The sequence below is a fragment of the Triturus cristatus genome, chromosome 6 (assembly GCF_964204655.1).
Source record: "Triturus cristatus chromosome 6, aTriCri1.1, whole genome shotgun sequence".
Taxonomy (NCBI): Eukaryota; Metazoa; Chordata; class Amphibia; order Caudata; family Salamandridae; genus Triturus; species Triturus cristatus.
The window spans coordinates 613,983,005-614,003,497 of record NC_140589.1 but is presented as its reverse complement, the minus strand read 5'-3'; the positions used below and the strand labels follow the sequence as shown (position 1 = coordinate 614,003,497).

Below are 20,493 nucleotides of genomic sequence, written 5' to 3'. Positions count from 1 at the left end.
GCAATAGTCTGCAAACAGGTGAAAAACACAACATTTAAAGAATAAAACAGAAAGATAAAGGAACTCACTTATCTGTAAACCAAAAAGCACCACTGATGCGATGGTGGAAAGCACAATAGCGGCTGCTGCAGAAAATCCTTTCATGATGTTGTCTGTGTACTTCACCACAACAGACGTGTAGAGACCTCCAACGCTGCCTAGGACTGGGAGGGAATCAGAACCACAAGCCAATTAACAAAACCAAACAGTAGCACCAGCACCAAAACACAGAAAGACGTCAGTGGTTGAGTGACTAAATGTATTTTAAATTCAAGACTGCTTTTGCATTCCAAAACACACCTGCTGCAATTAGAATGTTCTATTCTGTTTGTACCAAATACTACACAAAACAACTTTACAAATACACAGCAAGAAAACGATCACAAGTCTCTGTAAGCATTAGGCAGGATATAAAAACCCAACATTCAAGAGAGGAGGAGTCCAATAGACGTTTCCAATAATACTGAATTTATTTATTTATCCGATGTATAAAGCACCTGGTTGATTTAAGAGCACATTTCTGATGTGTATTGTAATGCAGAATGATATTTCAGTTTACAATAACATGATGTGCTGGGTTATGATAACCTCTAAAAATATCACTTTCTTTACTGAATTTTACTGCATAATAGTAAATAATGAATAATACTAGGCATCCCTGGGAGCAGTTTCAATGTTCTGTTTTTTTTTTTTTTAACAACAGATTTTATTTGTCATTTGCACATTAGAAGCAGGGCTCTGTAACCCAGAGACTACTGCCGCATAGAAATATACAGTACCACATCGCAAAGGACATTTTACATTGCAAAGGAACATAACTCCCAGAAAAAAACAAAACCAAGCCAACATAGATTTTAAGCTAAAGTGTAATTTCAATGTTCTGTTTAATGCTACCTCAAAAACAATATTTTTCATTGGGGTAGTTTAAAGTTAGTTAATCCCACAGAATATTTCTGGTGCACAAGAGAGAGGACTGAAGTCATATATATAGTTGAATGATATGTACTTCAAGCAGAAGGGTATATTTGTTTTAATGCTTCACCTTTGTAGGTACCATTTGCTTGTGTCTAAAATAAATTTAATTGCGGTTGACACGTGGACCTGACTCAGCTCCATTTTATTTGGACAGCTGCATTGAGCCTCCATAGGCCCTCAGACGAGACATGCTGTGAAGCACACTCTCCCAGAAAACTGCCAATCTACTAATAGATCTACCATTGATTGTATCGTAAATCAGGGTTTTGACATGGTCTGTGAAAACCTAAAAATAATCTCCAACAGGAGAAAGGCTTTTGCTTTCAGATGAACCAACTTCATTCCAAAAAGGTGCATGAAACCCTCTTCTCGGGGGGACAAAAGTCAGTATATTTTAAGGCTTGAGTAAAGCTTTGCATAGGCTTGGAAAAGAGATCGCTCACTAACTGCTGAGAAGCAAAAAAATAATTGAAGGTTCTTCTTGTAGGCCCAGAACAGGGAGTTTGAGACAAATTCTACAAAGGACATTGCAGGGCCTTTTCGACCCAGCTATCCAATTAAGAGAAAATGTGATGACTCCAATAGCCATAGCAGCTTTGGAACTAGCCTTGGAATGGTGAAGGACACGGTATGCACTAGAGGCAAGATGGTGGCCGCTTGATACCGAGTGAAGGTCACTCCTGCTGACCGGTCTGAACAGCAGTTGCTCGCATACTCGTTTAAGGAGCTAAAAGTCAGGTTTGTCTCGGATTTACATTATTGACAATACAATGCTGACCCGACCCCCCTGGAGGAACTAGTTATTTCTCGTTATTGGACTTAAATCAAGAAAAAGAAAAACAAAAAAACCATGCTCACCGTTCTCCACGTTCGCCAGCCCTGGCTACGGGTAGCCTCCGCCTCTCTGACCCGCGCACACCTGAGGGCTTGGCGGGTGTGGGTCGTAGCTGGAAGGAGGAACGAGGACATCACATTTGTCAAGATGCCTATCCGTAAAAGTGGAAGCTCTGCAGCGAAATTGACAGGAGAGCTGCCTGTGGTCGGTTCGGGTGCCGGGGGAAGGAGAAATACTGCCGCTGACAAAGCGGACACTTCAGGCAAGTCGGAGAAGCTGGGGAAGCCGGCCGGAAGGATCACAGCGGTGAGTGTGAGCAAAGCCGCATTGATTAGAGGAAAGCAAGGAGATAAGGTGGAAAAAGCCCTCGACAAACCGCCCTGCAACAATTCTGCTAAAGCTGTTAATCAAACAGGAATGATACCCTCTACTGGCAGCTCTGATATGGTAAAAATGTTAACGGTCCCTGGGATGTTTGCCGGAAAGAGCCTAGTAGTTAAAAGTCAGTTACAGGTTTCTTCAGTATCCGCAATGAATGCTGCAGGCCCTTTAATGGAGGGTAATGAAGGCGTTTTGGATGTGGTGATGGAAAAATAATGAAGGGGATGCTAGAATTGCAGGGGTCTGGTTAATAGTGAACGTTCTGTGGAATCACTAAATGCTAAATCCCCCCAAATAAGTGATGAAGCAGTGAGTGGAGAAAAATCTGGGGGGCCAAATGACTCTGCTGTAACCTCTTACATTTTTCAAACCCCCATTGGCGGGAGGTTAGAAAAGCACAAAGGCCCTCTGCCAGAATTGATCGAAGGGGACAGCTTCTTTTCTGTGGCAGAAGAGTCAGATACTGAATCTGAGGGAGAGGTTATTAACGATAACTCAACTTCAAGTGGTGAGCTTGATAGCCCCCCGAGAACGGGGAGCACCTCTAAGAAGGCCTCTATCCGCTGCAATAATCCTAAAACTGATTCAAAGCATGGCTTAGAGGATGAAGACAGCGACGGCTCTGAAACCAGTAATAAACTTCAGTGGGATTACACTCAGGCTGCAATGAGTTTGGCAGTTTTAGAGGAACCTAGTGCTCACAAAAAAGAAAATTCTCCTCCTTCTAATTCTGCGATTTATGCCTTGTTAAAATCAATACAAGGGGAGGCACGTCAAGAGCATAAAAGGGCTCAACTTGCTACGATGAAGATTCAGGGTGCAATTCGAAGAAACACAAAAGCATGCTCTGAGGTCATTGCCCGGACTACGGCTTTGGAGGAGAGAATTGTTGATCTCGAGGAGGGGCTCCAAAAGACTGATATCAAAGCCACATCAAATGATGATAGACTAGCTGATATCATGTGGAAACTTGAGGACTCCGAGAACAGACTCCGAAGAAATAATCTTAGATTATTAGGAATAGAAGAGAATGTAGAGGGGGCGGATATTAGAGGCTTTGTTTTGAAATTATTTAAAGCTGCCTTTCCAGAACTCTCTCAATGGTCATGGGATTCGGAGATCCAGAGAGTCCATCGGTTCCCCTTAATGTTGAAAAAGAGCCCAGATTCTGGAGTTAAACCAAGAGCAATTCTGATTTTTTTTGGGAACTTTTTATTGAGACAAGCTATTTTTGAGAAAGCTCGTCCTGATGCCAAAAGATCTGTAGAAGGGCATACTTTTTTTGTTCGCCCGGATTTCTGCCACACAACAGTGGAAAGAAGGTGGCGACTCCGCTCCCTGATTACTCAAAAAAAAGGGTGCGAGGTGTTTTTAATGAACCCTGCACGCCTAAAGGTTATATTTTCTGGCAGAATTCGGGTATTCTCATCGGAGATTAAGGCTGAAGAATATCTAAAAGAACTTGGGGAAGGTTGAAGATTTAATTAGTTTTTGGACAGGGGGGGGGGGATCTCCCTCCTTTTTTTCTTCTTCTTGTGGGTATGCAGTGGGTATGCTGAATTATAGACTTTAGAGGTAGGGAGAGACCTTGGGTCACTCGGGTAAGGGAAGCCATCACATGGGTCTATTGACCTATTTTGCCTGCTTTTGGGGGGGGGGGGGGGGGAGGGAATAGCTCTAGAGGGGTGGGGGGCTGCGGACGGAGATTTGTTTTGGGAGGAGACGGGATCTGATTTTTATGATAATTCAACTAAATTTGAACCTGTACAAGGGGCCGAGAATTGGCTACTGGATGTAAAAAAAAAATTCTCTCTGTATGGCTAATTTAAGAATTGTATCAATAAATATTTGTGGACTTAATAATTCGTCTAAACGACGCCGGATAAGGGAAGATCTGCGTTTCCTGCGGGCAGATGTTCTCTGTCTGCAGGAAACGCATGTCGAAGCCAGTAAGCATAAATTCTTGGAGATTGAGGGATTCCAGCTTATATCTTGGACTAAACTTGAGGCTAAAACTAAGGGTGTTGCAATTCTAGCAAGACGAGGAAAGGTCAATATTACCCGCTCTGCAGCGGACAGCTTGGGTCGTTGGGTAATAGTTTACGGTAATTTTCAGGGCAAAAATTTTACACTTTGTTCTATTTATGGCCCTGTTTTGGATGACCCTACCATAGTTAATTGGCTTAGCCTAGAGTTGATAGGCTGGCCATCCCCGTTTATTATATGCGGAGATCTGAACATCAATATAGAGTATGGAACCTTAAATCAGATAGGGAGTGTATATACTGGGAGAAAGCCTAGGGTATACCGCGCTCTACAACACTTAATAGATTTGCATGGTTTAACGGATGTATGGGCCTTCTTCAATCCGGATGATCCCGGCTTTACATATTTTTCTGCACCTCATAGAATATGCTCACGGTTGGATTATTTCTTTGTTTCACCCGTTTTACTTCAGGGTTCTGGTATTATTAGATTTCCGCGAGTAATGTCGGATCATAATCCGCTCTTGCTTGAAATAAACACATTGATCTGTAGAACTCAAACTAACATCTGGACGTTTAACCGTGCCCTGCTTAAGGATACAGAATATATTGATAATATGTCTTTATGGATCACTAGGTTTTTAGAAGAAAATATCGATAGTACAGGTATTCAGAATGTCTGGGATACATTAAAGGCAGGGGTAAGGGGTGAAACAACACGGTTTGGTTGGGAATCTCAAAGGAAAGAAAAGGCCGAACTGCAACGACTATATACAGCACTGGCAGAAGCAGAGCAGAAGCTGGTTATTCAGATACGGACGGGCGGAGATAGTGATTCTGCTCAAACTCGGATTATTTTAGCGAAATCAGCTATAACTGAACTTTCTCAGGCTAAGGCAGCCAGCAAATTTTTAATCTGGAAATCCAAAATGTTTGAAAATAGTGAGCGAGCAGGGCATCTGTTAGCCTCAAGAATCAAAGAGAGAGAAATAGTGACGCGTATTAAAAATATCCAAGATCCAGATGTTGGTTTAGTGTCCGGGGATGGGGACATTTTGCTTGCTTTCCAAAAGTTTTATCAACATCTGTGTAGTGAAGATATTAACAATAATGATATGCATCAGGTGGAAATACAAGAGTATTTGCGGGAGGTAGGTGTTAATACACTACCTCCGGAAGAACGTGATGTATTAGAGGCTGAGATAAATATGGAAGAGCTCTTACAAGCTATAGATTCTCTGCCGGGGGGGAAAGCTGTTGGCCCAGACTATCTGCCAGGAGAATTCTATAAAATATTCCGTCTTCAACTTATTCCTGTTATGTTGGCTTTATTTAAGATAGTGCAGAAGGGGGAATCTTCCCCTGAATCCTGGCAAACGGCCCGAATTATTACATTCTTTTTTTTTTTTTTTTTTTTTTTTGAAACCGTTTATTACAGTTTATAAAAGTTACAGGTATGGGCCTACAACCACACGGCCGGCCGCTAGAGCATCAAAAGCATATTACATACATACAGCAAAAAGTCTCTCAGCGGTGCACCGTAGGAAAACAGGGGTAATCTATGGTGCAGGCCTCATAGCTCCATGCCCACAGTACGGTTCCATTTTCTTAAAACAAAACAACATCAACAAACCACAACCGCAAGGCAACCCGCGATCCAAAGTGACAACACGTGCTCCATAAGTGGGGGATCCAAACAGCAGCAAAACTCTGAAGAGGGGGACGGGAGTGAATCAGGGACTGGGGGACCACGCGCCCGCGGCCGAGGGAGGGGGGCCATCTAGGGAGACGGAGCAGGCGAGGCAGCCGGTAGTAGTGGCGGCTCACAAATACCCCCGCGGTAGGCGTTCCAGGGGCCCCAGAGTTTCATCCACGCCCCAGGCTTACCCCTCGCCACATACACCACCTTTTCACGAAACATACACCAATCCATATGCTCTTTCCAGGCCGACACCGCAGGGGGCCTCTGGGATCCCCACAATTGAGCAATATCACGCTTAGCTATCATGTATCCCAGAGTCACCCACCGCGTCTGCGGGACCGAATAGTCATTAGGTTCCCAGACATTCAGCAAGCATCTCCTCGCTTCAGGCAGCAGCGCGACACGCGTAACCACTCGTAGAACCTCATGCACACCACGCAAGAATCGCTCCACCCTCGGGCACTCCCACAGTATATGCATGAAAGTCGCCAACGCACCACAGCCACGCTTACACATTCCATCACCGGCAAAACCCATACGTAGAAGCCTTGGCCCCGTCACGTAGACCCGGTGAAGGATCTTGAGCTGGACGAAACGAAGGCGAGCCGGGATGGCCACCTCTTTCGGAGAGGCCACCGCGGAAATCCAATCCTCGTCGTCCAGCTCCAGCCCGTCGGCAACCCAAGCCTCGCGGAGACTAGTCAGCAGGCACGATCTATCGTTGATCAATTTTTTGTATATGAGGGAGATCGTGCTGTCCGGAACATGGCCATCTAGCACTCTGTCCTCCAGGGGGGAAGACTCCGGAATGGATGCAACATCCGGGAAGACGGAGCCCAGCGCATGGCGGACCTGTAGGTACCGAAAGTACTCACTGCCCTGCAGCTGAAACTCCGCCTGCAGCGTCTCAAAAGTTTTGAATCCCCCCCTCGTCCAGAGATCTCCCACCGTGCTGATTCCGATCGTGTCCCACTTCTCGAAGCCCTTCGACGTCCACAGGGAGCCCAACCTCTCAGATGCATACAGCGGAGACGCTCGGGTCAAACGGTCCTTCCACCCCATAGCTGCATTAGCCGCGTGCCAGACACGCACCATGACACGCGTCGGTCCCGTCAGACGGGAGTCGGGCGCGCCAGAGTAGAGCGCTCGATTATAGTCGCCACCGGGCAGGAGCATCCTGTCCATCTCAAATGCCGGGTTCAAGGCGGGTCCGTAAAGGCCATGATTAATTGCAGCTAGTTGGGAGGCCCAGTAATACCGTTTAATGTCCGGGAGGGCGACCCCTCCATCGTACCACGGGAGCGTCAATTTAGCCAGAGCAATACGCGGCCTCCCGTCCCAGAACAGGCGCTGCTGGAGGCCCTCCACCTCACGAAAGTAGCGTGCCGGGACCAAGTCCATGGTATTCTGGAGGGCGTAGAGGAAGCGCGGCAGGGACATCATCTTAAATAAGGCCGCTCGGCCGAGCGGCGAGAGCGGCAGACGCCGCCAGCGCACCACGTCCTCCTTCAAACGCTGGAGGGGGGGCAGCAAGTTCCGCTCATAGCGGGCCTCCGGGTCAAGAGTGATATATATACCCAGGTACCGGAAACCCTGGGAGGCAATCTGGATCGGACAGTCCCGTGGCAGGACCGGAGCCTCCCCGGAAAGCACATAGACACAGGATTTCGCCCAGTTGATGACCAGGCCTGAGTTGGGACCGAAGGAGCGCAAAACATCAACCAGGACGATCAGTGATTTGCGCGGGGAGGCGAGATACAAAAGGATATCGTCAGCATAGAGGGACACGCGGTCCTCATGCTCGGGGGTCCAGCGGAAACCACGGATAGAAGGGTGCCACCGCAGCCACTCCGCCAGGGGCTCCATGGCCAGGGCGAACAGGAGAGGCGACAGGGGACAACCCTGTCGCGTGCCCCGCCCCAGCGCGAATGGGGCCGATACTCGCCCATTCACCACCACTTGCGCCAACGGGCCCGAATATAGCAATTTGACCCAGCTGACGAAACCCGGGCCGACACCAAACTTCGCCAGCATCGCCCAGATATATGGCCATTCGAGCGTATCAAACGCCATGGTGGCGTCCAAGGACGCCAAGATGGCCGGCTCCCGCACAAATGGGACACGCGCGAGCACCCCGTGTAAGCGCCGCAGATTAAGTGCCGTGTTGCGGTGTGGTATAAAGCCCGATTGGTCTTGGTGGACCAAATCGCCCACCACACCAACCAACCGGTTGGCCAACACCTTGGCGAGGATTTTGGGCTCCGCGTTCAAAAGCGAGATCGGCCTATAGGATGTGACCCGTTCACGGGGCTTCCCCTCCTTATGGATCACCACAATTGTAGCCAGACGCTGGTCCGGCGGGAGGGAGCCCCGCGAGTGGGCCGCAAGGAACATCGCGCGCAGGTGGGGCGCCAACACATCCGGGCGTAGTTTGTATAGCTCAATGGGAATACCATTGGGGCCCATGGCCTTGCCGGATGCAACCGAGCGAATAGCCGAGGCAATTTCGTCCGAGGTGGGCGGGGCGTCCAGCGAATCCCTGTCCTCCACCGTAAGGGAGGGCAGTGCGATGTCCCGAAGCAAGGCATGGGAATCTTCCTCCGAGCAGGGAGAAACCGGGGAGTAGACTTCGCGGAAATAGTCCGCGAAGCAGGAGACAATGGCTTCCGGCTCGGTGACACACACACCATCCACGCTCTCAATCAAAGGCACCACGCGGCTCGCTCTCTCCCTCTTATCCAACCACGCAATCAATTTGCCAGCCTTGTCACCCACATCATACAATCGCCCCTGCTGCTCTCTACCGAGGCCCCTGGCCGCCTCCGTGACGAGGGCCCGATAGGCCGCCTGCTTTAAATGCAAAACATGCAACTTGGCGTCTGTTACCCCGCTCCCCAGGTCACCCTCCAGTTCTGCAATCTCGGCCTCAACCCGGGTCACCTCCTCCCGCTCGCGCCGCCGGGCATTGGAAATAAAGGAGAGAGCCTCCCCTCTAAGAACCACCTTGAAAGCCTCCCACAGGGAGATGGCAGACGGGACCGACCCCACATTCTCATCGAAATAGCGCTGCAAGGATTTGATCAAGTCGGCACGAATGGTGGGGTCGCGCAAATACCATGCATTAATCGGAGCCACCCTGCCATCCCCCCTCGGGAAGACATCGAAATGCAACAACAATGGGGAGTGGTCTGAGATACCCCGTGCCAAATGGCGCACCTCCCCCACCCTCCCTGCCTGGGCCGCCGGGACAAGGATGTAATCAAGCCGCGAGAGGCTACCATGGGCCCCCGAGTGGAAGGTGTACTGTTGCAATCCAGGATGCTTTAAGCGCCAGCAGTCCACCAGGCCCAGCGTGTCTAAAAGGCCGGGCAGCCATGCCTGTGCCCGGGGGAGGTCCCTAGGGGGATGGCGATCCATAGACCCAGAGGCAACCGCATTAAAGTCCCCTCCAACCACCAACAGGCCACTCGGAAGGTCCAGAAGGAGGCGCCCCAGGTCCGCAAATGTAGTGGCTTGTAACCCAGGCGGGACGTACACTGATATAAAGATAAACACTCTACCCTCCATTCGTCCCACCAGAACAGTGTAGCGTCCCCTCTCATCATGGCGCACCTCGTCAATCTCCAACGGGAGCGAGTTCTTGACCATAATACCCACCCCCCGCGAGCCCGAAGTGAAGCCGGAGTGGGCCGCCAAACGGTATCCCCGCCGATTCATGGCATGAAAGGTGTTACCTATAAGGTGCGTCTCCTGCAGGAAGACAACATCTGGTGAAATACGTTTTAAATACTGCAGGACCACACCACGCTTAATCCTATCCCCCAGGCCGTTAACATTCCATGACAACACAGTCAAATCCCTACCCCCCATCATACGTCGAAACAATCGGTCGTCCCCCACCGAGCATCTTAAAAACGACAAAACAGTTGCGGGTTTGCCTTGCGGTGCTAACAAACAACACACCCCCCCCACCCCCCGGTCCCAACAGAACTCCCCCCTCCCTGCACCCCTGCATGAGCCCAGACAGCCCCCCCAAAGTGCAGTGTGCCTGTCGCCCCATAGCTAAATACTAACTAGTCCCCCAGAGGAGGAGGGAAGCCCCCAGCAGACCCTACCCGACCTCCATGGGAGGGGAACATACGAAAGCAATATATGGTAAAGGAACAACATCCAGAGCAAGGCCTATACAACACCCCTCAATTCTGATCCGGCGGGCCCTCCTCGCCAGCCGCGCCCCCCCCGCTCCGATCTCCAGGCAAAGTGTCTAACCAGTCCCCAGCCGCCTCGGGCCGGTCGAAGAAGTGCGTACGGCCATCCACCTCCACCCTCAGCTTAGCCGGAAAGAGCATCGAGTACTTGAGGTTTAGGTCCCCTTAGGCGACGTTTAATACCAAGAAAGCTCTGTCGCTGCTTCTGGACCGCCGGAGTAAAGTCTGGGTAGAAGTGTACATCCATGTTGTCCAGCCTGACCGGTCCCTGTTGCCTGGAGGTCTGGAGGATGGCATCTCTGTCCCGAAAATTAAAAATCCGGGCAATAAGAGGCCGCGGCGGGGCACCGGTCTTAGGGCGGCCCCCGGGGACCCGGTGGGCACGCTCCACCGCAAAAAGCTTACTCAGCCCCCGGGGCTGGAGATGGGTCAGGATCAATTCTTCCACGAAGAGGTCCGCCGCCTCCGCCTCTCGGCCCTCCGGCACACCAATAATACGGACATTATTCCTCCGGGCCCGACCCTCGGAATCCTCTAGCCGCCGGTCCATCAGGGCGCTCACCTGGCCAAGCCGGCGCACCTCCTTCTGGAGGGCCACCACGTCCGTCGTGAGGCTCGTTGTGGTGTGGGCCAGGGAGTCGACTCGGTCGTTTGTTTTTGACAAGTCTGCCCTCACAAGGCCCACATCCACCAGGACCGAGTCAATTTTTTGCGCCAAGGTATCGAAACGCTGGTCCACTGAGGCCTTCATCTCCGCGATGGCGCCCATGACGTCCCGGAGGGTCGGATCCACCGGATGGGCAGGTGCCTCCGTCGGGCCCACCGGGGATGTCCGCGATGTCTCCGGAGAACCCTTCTGGAGCGTGTAGCGATCCATACTATTGGCCTGGTGCGCCGTGCCACGGCGAGTTGTCTTCATCTTCGCCCGGTCGCCATCTTGTTTGGTGGACATGCTGGCCCTTCCACCGTCGTGCCAAGATCTCCAAACGGGCCGCCACACCAAATCACGGGTGTCAGGGGGGGGGCGGGGGCGACCACCGGGCCGCGGGTCAACCCACCGCCGGCGGGTCAGCCGGGCACCTGGACAAGACCACACCACCGCACCCCGCTCCGCAGCCCGACCCCGCTTGAAGCAAGGAGGGCGCAAAAGCGAAAGTGAAAGTGCGGGGTACGCGAGTCGCCCAGCCCCGCTCGCCGCTGTTATTCACTTTGTCCCCGGATCGCCCCACCACTCCAATCCGGGGGGCCGGCGAGGAGAAGGCCGCAACCTTCGATCGATGCTCCCACCGGTGTTCGGGGTCCAATTCGAGCCCAAAAAACGGGTGGCGCCTCAGCTCTGGTTCCCCGACACAGTCCCCTCAACAAGGACAGGATATCGCCAGGATTCATTCAGGAGGTCGCGGAGGTCCTCGGGAGCCTCGCACCTACGCGGCCATCTTGGTTGCGCGCTAGGCTCCTCCTCAATTATTACATTCTTAAAGAAAGATAAAAATCCAACGGACATGGGATCATACCGCCCAATCACGCTTATTAACAGTGATGTTAAAATATATGCAAAGGTGCTCGCTAGGAGATTTTCTGGTGTGATCAAATCGTTAGTTTCTGTTCATCAACATGGCTTTGTCCCAGGACGGGAAACAATCAATCATATTCGTCGCACAATTACATTATTTGATTACACTAGGGTTGCAGGGGACCCTATGGCCTTAATTCTGCTGGACGCGGAGGAGGCGTTTGATAGGGTCTCCTGGCCCTTTTTATGGGCAGTTTTGAGACACTATGGTTTTGGAGAAGGATTTATTACTGCAATACAAATTATGTATAGACAGCCCACAGCGCAAATCTCCATTATGGGGACCCAGTCGGGAACTATCAATATTTCAAGAGGTACTCGACAGGGTTGTCCCTGCTCTCCTTTATTATTTGCCATTTATATAGATCCTTTAATTAAAAAATGTCTTTTGAATAATTTGATCAGTCCAGTGAGATCGAAGGGTGGTGAAACTAAAATATTGGGCTATACAGACGATCTTGCTATTTTAACAGATTTGCCTGAACTGGCTTTGTTGGAAATTTAAAAATTGACATCTCAGTTTGGCAAATTGTCTGGCTATCATCTTAATGAATCTAAAACCCAAATTATTTGCAATGGTAAGATCGTATTGGTGGACTCTAGGGTTACTGAGACTGCAAAATATCTTGGAATTGTAATAAATTCAAATCCAGAAGTAATCGTGGAGATTAATCTCAATCCTATGTTGTGTAAGATTGAAAAAGATGCTCGTAGGATGAATAATCTTCACCTAACACTCATGGGGAGATGCAATGTTGTAAAGATGCTTTTTCTACCAAAGATATTGTATCTCCTCAGAGCTATCCCAGTTTTGTTCGATTTAACTTGGTTTAAAAAAATAGAACGTATTGTCTCATGGTTTCTTTGGGCAGGGAGAAGACCCAGACGAGCTTTTAAATTTATGACGCTATCAAGAGAAAGGGGTGGCTGGTCTGTGCCTAATTTTCAGATCTATTATTGGGCAATCACCTTGAGACATATCTCTGTGTTGCTAGACTGTCCTGATTTTGAGGACCGGGAGAATTCAATTTACAAACTTGTTTATGGAGAAGAAGTGTCAGGGGTTTTATTTAAGCACATAGATTTTGCATACTTTAAACGTGTGAGGTTTAAAGGTCTATTAGCTGCTTTCAAAGTCTGGACCTCTATCCGGAAATTATTTAATATAGGTAGAATACATATATATACTCCAGTCAACGGAAATATTCTTTTTCCTCAAATCTTTGCTGATGGATATTTTAGAGAATGGAGGGCCCATGGTGTTAAAAAGCTAGGGGGACTTAGTATCGGATGATGGGGTCAGGACTTTTGAATATCTAAAACAGAAATTCAATTTAAATAACCAACATTTTTTTAAGTTTCTACAGATCCGGGATTTTCTTTCCTGGAAGACGGTTAGTTGGACTTCTTTTTCGTTACTTGAGGCTATCAAAGGTGGACATTCCACTATATCCTCAATTTATAAATTGATCAACGAAAGAAGGAAAGATGACTTAGATAAACACTTTCGCCGATGGTATATAGGATTGCATGCTGGTCAGGAGGTCTGTGAAAAGTCATTACGGCTTAGCCATATTTCCACCTTATCTGCAAATCTCCAGGTCCAATGCTTTAAAACCTGGCATAATTTGTACATAACCCCACAGCGCATACATCAATGGGGCGGGACTATGGGAATTAACTGTCCAAGATGAGGTGAGCTGGCGGTTGATATTATTCATATGTTCTCTTCTTGTCCTAATTTAACTTCTTTGTTAAACAAAGTTAAACGATGGTTAGAGATATTGTTTCACCGTACGCTCCAACTTTCATCTCAGGCAGTTATATTAGGGGTAATCGATGTGGATATGACGCTGCCCGAGCAAAAGTTATTTTTTGTTTCTATGGCTATACTTAGATTATGTTTAGCAACTGCTTGGCTAGATCCATCCCCTCCTTCAGAATATAAGTGGTTTAGTAAATTTATAAATGTTGGGAAGTGGGAGCTTTTGGTTTTCAGAAAGAAGCCCAAGGGCCCGCAGAAATGGGGAATTGATTTGGGCACCTTTGATTAACTGGCTGGATCGTGCAAATTAATGATTCTTGAAATTAATGAAGTATGATAGTAATGTATATATATTGTGTATATTGTATATATTGTGTGTTTTGTAGATATGAATTTATTGAGATAATTGGTTTACGGTTCAATTGATTTCTTCTATGTATATCTCCAGTCCTCAGCCCTCAAGGGTGGGTTGGGTGGGGTTTAGGGAGGGGTCTCAGGGGTAAAATCGTTCAAATAAGAGTTATGATACAGATTATGTAGATAATGAAAGTTGTGGTTAGATGCCTGTATTTGCCCTTTTTTTTCTTTGGTGACGTTCTCATTTGTGATGAAGGATATCTGTGTCATGATACTTTTTAATAAAAAATTTAAATATAAAAAAAAAAAAAGGAATGGAGAAGGACACAATCGGCACATGGAAACAAAAGATGAAGGCCATTCAAAGTAGAACATGACACTATGAACTGCACGTGTGTAATCATGTATGGGAAGAGCAAAAGGCATGACAGACAGGACATCTGTGTTCAAGGTTCTGGTGCTGCTTCACTCACTGGGAGCCCCATACACTGTCTTGTAACAAAGGGTTCCTGCTGTATGAGGCAATTTTGCTGTGACATAGCTAACTGTCCTCCATTGGGATGAATGGAACGGTCACATACAAGGGGTTGCGCGCAACCCCTTGGTCATTCATGACGCTATCTAAAGTGGTGAACACCCATTTGTGTGAACTCCTGAGCGCCTGCTCCAATACTGGGGGGCATAGCGCTAGCTACAATTAACGGACCCGAGAATCAATCTGAGAGGGGCATGCAGACCAAGAAGTCTGAGACATTGGTGGCTACCTGTCATCTGTACTACTCTCCAAGCCACAGAGGGCTGTGCAAGGGAGGGGTTCGAAGAAAGCAGAAACAAGCAAAGAAGCAGGATGTTGCTCTCCAGGCTTGAGATGCCCTCAAATCCCAGTACAGAATATGATTAACACCCCCCAATATGTGGAATTTCCTGCACTGTTTTTGAATGTTCTTGGCAAACTAGTTTTGGACAGCTGTAGTTTTATCAGCACACGCACTAAAAGTATGCACTGTGGACTGTGAAAGATCTATGAACATAGGACTCACACATATAGGTGTGTGTGTGTGTGTGTATTTATGTATATACATATCTATATATAGGCCGAATACATCAACCCCTTTACGATCAGTACATGTAATTGGAAAAACTTGAAAATAGAGCACAAAGCAGAGTAAAAGTTCCATTGTGAAGCCAGATAAAACAACGAACTGGACATTACCTTGCATTTAGGGAAATGCAGTTTTTACTTATGGTCATGTGACTTTTAATTTAAATTGGCACGCACGACGCACTTTGTTGTTATGGCGTTTCCTCCCGTGAACAAGGCTCACGCCGAAACGCATAGGGGATATGAAAACTTGTGCTGTCACCTGTGGATTAAACGCTTCGTCTCAGAAATAGGCCTCTGAATGTTGTTTGCATTTGATGGATATATATATATATATATATATATATATATATATATATATATATATATACACATATACATCCCCAAATGTGTGTGTATATACAGTATATAGTTTTGAATGGCTGCATCATGTCACTGGAATGGCATCACAGGAAAAATATAATGCTTAACATGGAGTGTCAGCATAGTATCTATTCCTCCTGAGAGCTTGCACGCAAGTGGTAGCCCACGTAAAGAGTTCTTGATGAAACACTTGAGGGAGTCTTCCCGTCATAATTACTTTAAAAGATGACAAAATGAAACCAAAAAGACAAGAACTGTTTATTCCCTTCTAGATCTTCCCCTCTTCATCTTATTTAGAACACAGGGATGAGGAAGAAGCAATGAGGGAGAATGGCATGCACTTGCCTCAAATGGAGTCCCTAATGCTAGCATCGCCTTGATACTTGCAACACATCATCAAAAATATAGAGATGGAAGGGATCTCCATCAAGGATATGCTTGATAATATCAAACATCTGTGTAGAAATGACAAGGATGTGCTATATTATAAGAGTGTAACAAGTTTATTAAATAAAGATTACATTGGGGGTTCTGGAAGCAGAGACGAAGCCACAACATATGTTCAATGACAGGCAATTGCTTGAGTTGTGTGTCTTGAAGCTCAGATAGAACACCTTACAAATGAGGTTCTGAAAGCTAATTTGCGCCTTTCGGAAGAACCCAGGTTGCATGTGAGCAGCACCAGGATTGGTCAAGGGCGTTCCAGCATCCAGTTCCTGCAAAGAAGAGGTCCGGAGCGAGGTTCTCACGTTTTGGTAAGGTTGATTTATTTATGATAATTTGCCCCCCCCCACCCCAGTAGATGCCAGCTGTCACTGGAAGAACCTGCAGTGCGTGAGATTGACACCTTGATTAATGTGATTTAATCTTTCCTAGGTGGACCACATTGATTTCTCAACCGGGCTATGGGCAGTGAAGCGAAGCAACAGGAGCAAAATCTATCTCAGTGGAGAAAAGCCTTTTTGTCTTAACCCATCCACTGTGTTTTTCCACTGATTCTCCTCATTTGTCCTGATCTGGCAAGAAAACCTACTTTGCATTTCTCAAACTACTTCTCTTTTTGTGCTGAAAAACAAATATCACCAGTGTTCATATCACAATGTTTGCTTATACTCATTATTTGTACATAAAATGAATCAATCATAAATGTTCCCCGACACATTTTGACAGAGACATTTGTGAAAGCAATGGTTACACATTCATCAGATAGCTAGACATTATTTTAATCTTGGCTAGACATTTTTATCGACTAGAATGTCGGGTTCAGGAGCTTGAAAATTAGGAACCTCAATAGCTCTGGATAGGGTCTTTATAGAATTCAGACGAAGATGGCATTCTGTACCTACAGAGTCTTTGCTATTTTGCATTAAACAATAAATCCTCTGGGCACCCTAGTATCCGTAAAGCTTTGCCAATAAAAGGAACACTATTCTCCTCCTGACTCTTAGCCTGGTTTACAAGCACACTCTGTGAAGGAGGCCACACTACTAAACAAAACATATGGAGGCATCCTGAAAGCAGCCAGCTGTGGCTGGTCCAGTCTCTACGAACATCCAGAAAGATTTGTTTGCAGTCTTTTCCTATCACTGTTAGAAGTGTAGATAGCTACTGGGAAAAACACAGGATTTCTATCACACATAGATGTATGCTATCCAGTCTTTCCTTTCTGAAGACAGTACAGTGCTTGTGCTTCCATTTATATGGATGAAGCTACAACTGTGATAAAAGAGAGCAGGACTGCATTTGCAGCTGTGGGTATTTTGTCATCTCATCTCAAGGGCAAAATGTCTCATCCTGGCATACCCTATCTCAGATTTTCAATTACCAATGTGCTTTGGTCCCCGCCTTCTCTCAATTTCCGCGGTCTATGCTTCTTTCTTGCACTCCCACCTCACTTATGTATAATTTCAAAAAGAGTAAGGAGGTCTAGATCAGAACAGCTGGGTTGAATCCATTTGAGATCTAACCAGGATCTATGGGAACATGCATCACAACACAATGGTTTGGAGTACATATATCTTCCTTATTAGCACCCTAGAGGTCAAAGCAGTGCTGAGAATATCAGAGAACGCTCTGGAGACACAGGTGTTCAAGGATACTCAAGGTGTTCATGCCACTTGTGGAATCTAAAAATGTAACAATTGTACATTGGTACTTTGGAGCACTCAAGACGCTGGCAATCATAAGTGTTGTGGACCTGACTCCTTGACCCATGGGGACTGGCACTGTAGGTAATACCATTTAAGGACACCTAAATGAACTATTGACCATGTCACTGGGGGTAGTGGCATTTACTGACATTACCAACACAGGCCTTCATAGACACTAAACACATTTGTTCTGTAGCCGCTGCCATTTAATGATACTAGATAAAATAAGATATTAGTGACTATCAGCTGCAGGGTGTAAAGACTCTGGCAATCAAATCTCAACTATTAAGAGCACATTGACTCTGACCTAAAGGGAGACTAGGGCTCAGTCGGAATGGGTAACCTTGCGGGCCTTGAATGCTACTAAAATGTACAGGAATAAGCATCAACCTGAATATGGCTACCACCACCAATTGTGCTTGGGAGTTATTAGCTCAGTGAAAAACAATGACATTATCAGTTTTCACAGCACTATGGAAGGGCCAAAACCTTAAAATATACTTACAAATAACAAACCCAACAAAGGGTGTATAGCCATAGAAAAATCCTTTTTCCATAACCTGAGGGCCATCCGACATGACGACGCCTGCTAAAGTAACCACTATGCCAGATAAGTACATCTGAATGTTTCTCACCCACAACGAGGTTTCAGAACTTTTCAGAACTTTTTCAAAATACACCCCTTAAAGAAAAGAAAACATTGCAGTTAGGTTGGCATAAATAAACAAAATAATGTGGTAACAGCGACATAGCAATAATTCACAGTGGGCAAGACTTGCATGATGACCTGGAGCAAGAGCTACTGCTGCCCATCAATGTTGCCCAGGGCAGAAAAGAGAACAGTTTTATCAGACAACCTGGATTCTTGTGCTATCATCCCGAGCCATAGCCGTTGGCCCACAAAGGTTACAGGAGTAAAACGGTCATGAGACAGAAAGATACATAGCTTTTCTTGTGCTAAGAAACAACTATCACCCTAGGTTCTGCTTGAACTTATTTCTGTCGCTCATCAAAACATTATGAATGGCTCTTTGTTCATGGATTTTTTAAAATTGGTTGGATAATCGCGCCATCCTGTTTGGTACAATAAAATCTTTCATGAGGAGGGATCATATTACACTTGCATCAGAAACGTGTTTTCAATTTAGAGCTTATTTTTTGTACATTAGAACTGATGTTGGATTATCACTAGTGAAATTCCTTCAAGGAATATTTATCTATCTGAATCTTCTGTATCACCTTACTTGTCATCTAGTGGCCACCAAAGAGTAATTGGTTGTATGAGCAATTGTGCATATTTATGTTTTTATCCGGGGTGCCATCTGAAACTAAGGGAGGGTTAGTATGATTAATGCTATCTTCAGTATAATTACAACAGCTTCTGGTAGGGTAAAAGTTGTGTGCCCATTGACTATAAAAGTTTCACCGTAATTTGAAAGAATACCCATATGTAGAATAGCTACAGTACATTGTGGAATCCAGGCATCAACATTCTTGCTATCCAGACATACTCAGTGGTTCTCACATTCTCTTTTCTCAGCTCCAAGTTCTCTTCAGAAATTATGTTACTGAAGGTTTCTTGAAGATTTGGTAGCTATGTTGTGCACTAATTCCTAGGGGGGGGTGTAACTTTGAACTCCTAGGGTTATGCCTCGCTACCATTTCTCATATGAATTCTTTTTCATTAGCAGGCTATATTTGCACACGTCGGATCCTGTGCTAATTGTAGTTAGTCAGTGAGGTTCTTGGGTAGGTTGGTGCAAACATGGCACCAGAGGTCTAGTATTCTGATTCAAGCAAAAGAACCATTCCCTCATCCAAGGACAGATACTGTTCAAGGAATCTTTGATGTTGTTTTGACTCTTGGTTGTAAGTCAGTCTGAGGTGTATGTGAGGTTGTCTGTATACGTTGTAACTTGTAGCTGGTTTTGTGCAAAAATGTCAGTCAGTAGCCTCATGAATATATATTGAAGAGCAATGGTCAACCCCTGAAATATGCTAAATGCACGTCTCTGAGAATGTGCATGCTCTCTTATGCTTCAATCTGTTCCTATATTATATTCTAGATCCACATCCTCTTGTGTCATGTACTTCCCACTTGCCAGTAGGGATGGTGCCAGACTTATTCCACCCCCCCCACTCCCCCCCCCCCGCAGGATATGTCATATTAGAGATCAGCTAGCTCACAGTGCCACCATATGCTCCCTAGACCGAGACAGGAAGAAAATGGTTTTAACATCCACAGAACATGATACACCTGAGTCCAACAGGGATTGTGGTAACAGATCTAGAACCCTTTCGCTCAGACGCTCATGCTGTTTCTCTCAGAGAAGTATACAAGGAAAAGACAGAGGGGCGTTTTCAATATTAATTGAACGATTGTGATTCTTGTATAGAATATATGTGCTGCAATGACCAATAGACAGAAGCAGATAAGTCATTAGCAATATAAGAACAGTGAACAGAATGAAAAGTTCCACCATCTTGCTAAAACAATGTATATATGCAGGCATATAAAAAAAAATATATATTATATATATATATATATATATATATATATATACACATATTAGTGTCAAGGAATTACCTTGGAATCCATGGATTCTTTCTCCTTTGATCTAAGTGGCTACATTGTTAGGATGTATGAATTATTAACACTAAACAATCCGTGTTGTACAGAGAAAAGGCTCATTCAGAACGAGAGCTCAAACGGGTCATTATAGCGATAAGAAATGTGATAATTATTAAATGGTAATTTCTTGACACTTGGTGAAAGTAATCGTGTCAAGAACTGCATTTATAAATGGCGTCTACATTTCAATGCCGATAACAGTGCGCTGACCGCTTTTATGTTTATGAAGTTGGCGCAAATTGCGCATGCGCGAAGGTAAAATAAAATGGCGGAGCCAAATCAACAAATAATATAGTGGTTGAAAAAGGCACGAGCCGAAACGCGTCTCACTTTTTGCTGAAATAAATATCAGAAATAATCACCCGTGAGTGCAGCATCTTCTTTTTTTGACGGAAGTAGTGTGAGCTGTAATATTATATATATATA

The 20,493-nt window shown here is 46.1% G+C and overlaps 1 protein-coding gene across 1 annotated transcript in view; it reads right to left on the bottom strand.

The window, feature by feature from the left end:
- The window catches only part of SLC35A1 (solute carrier family 35 member A1), a 193,410-nt gene that overhangs the window by 13,617 nt on the left and 159,300 nt on the right, over positions 1–20,493 (bottom strand). The window contains exons 6-7 of the mRNA XM_085611091.1: positions 17,941–18,117; positions 69–203 (exon numbers count right to left, since the gene is read on the bottom strand). Of these exons, the coding sequence (XP_085467217.1) occupies positions 69–203; positions 17,941–18,117 (312 nt within the window). The remainder of the gene's footprint in view (positions 1–68; positions 204–17,940; positions 18,118–20,493) is intronic.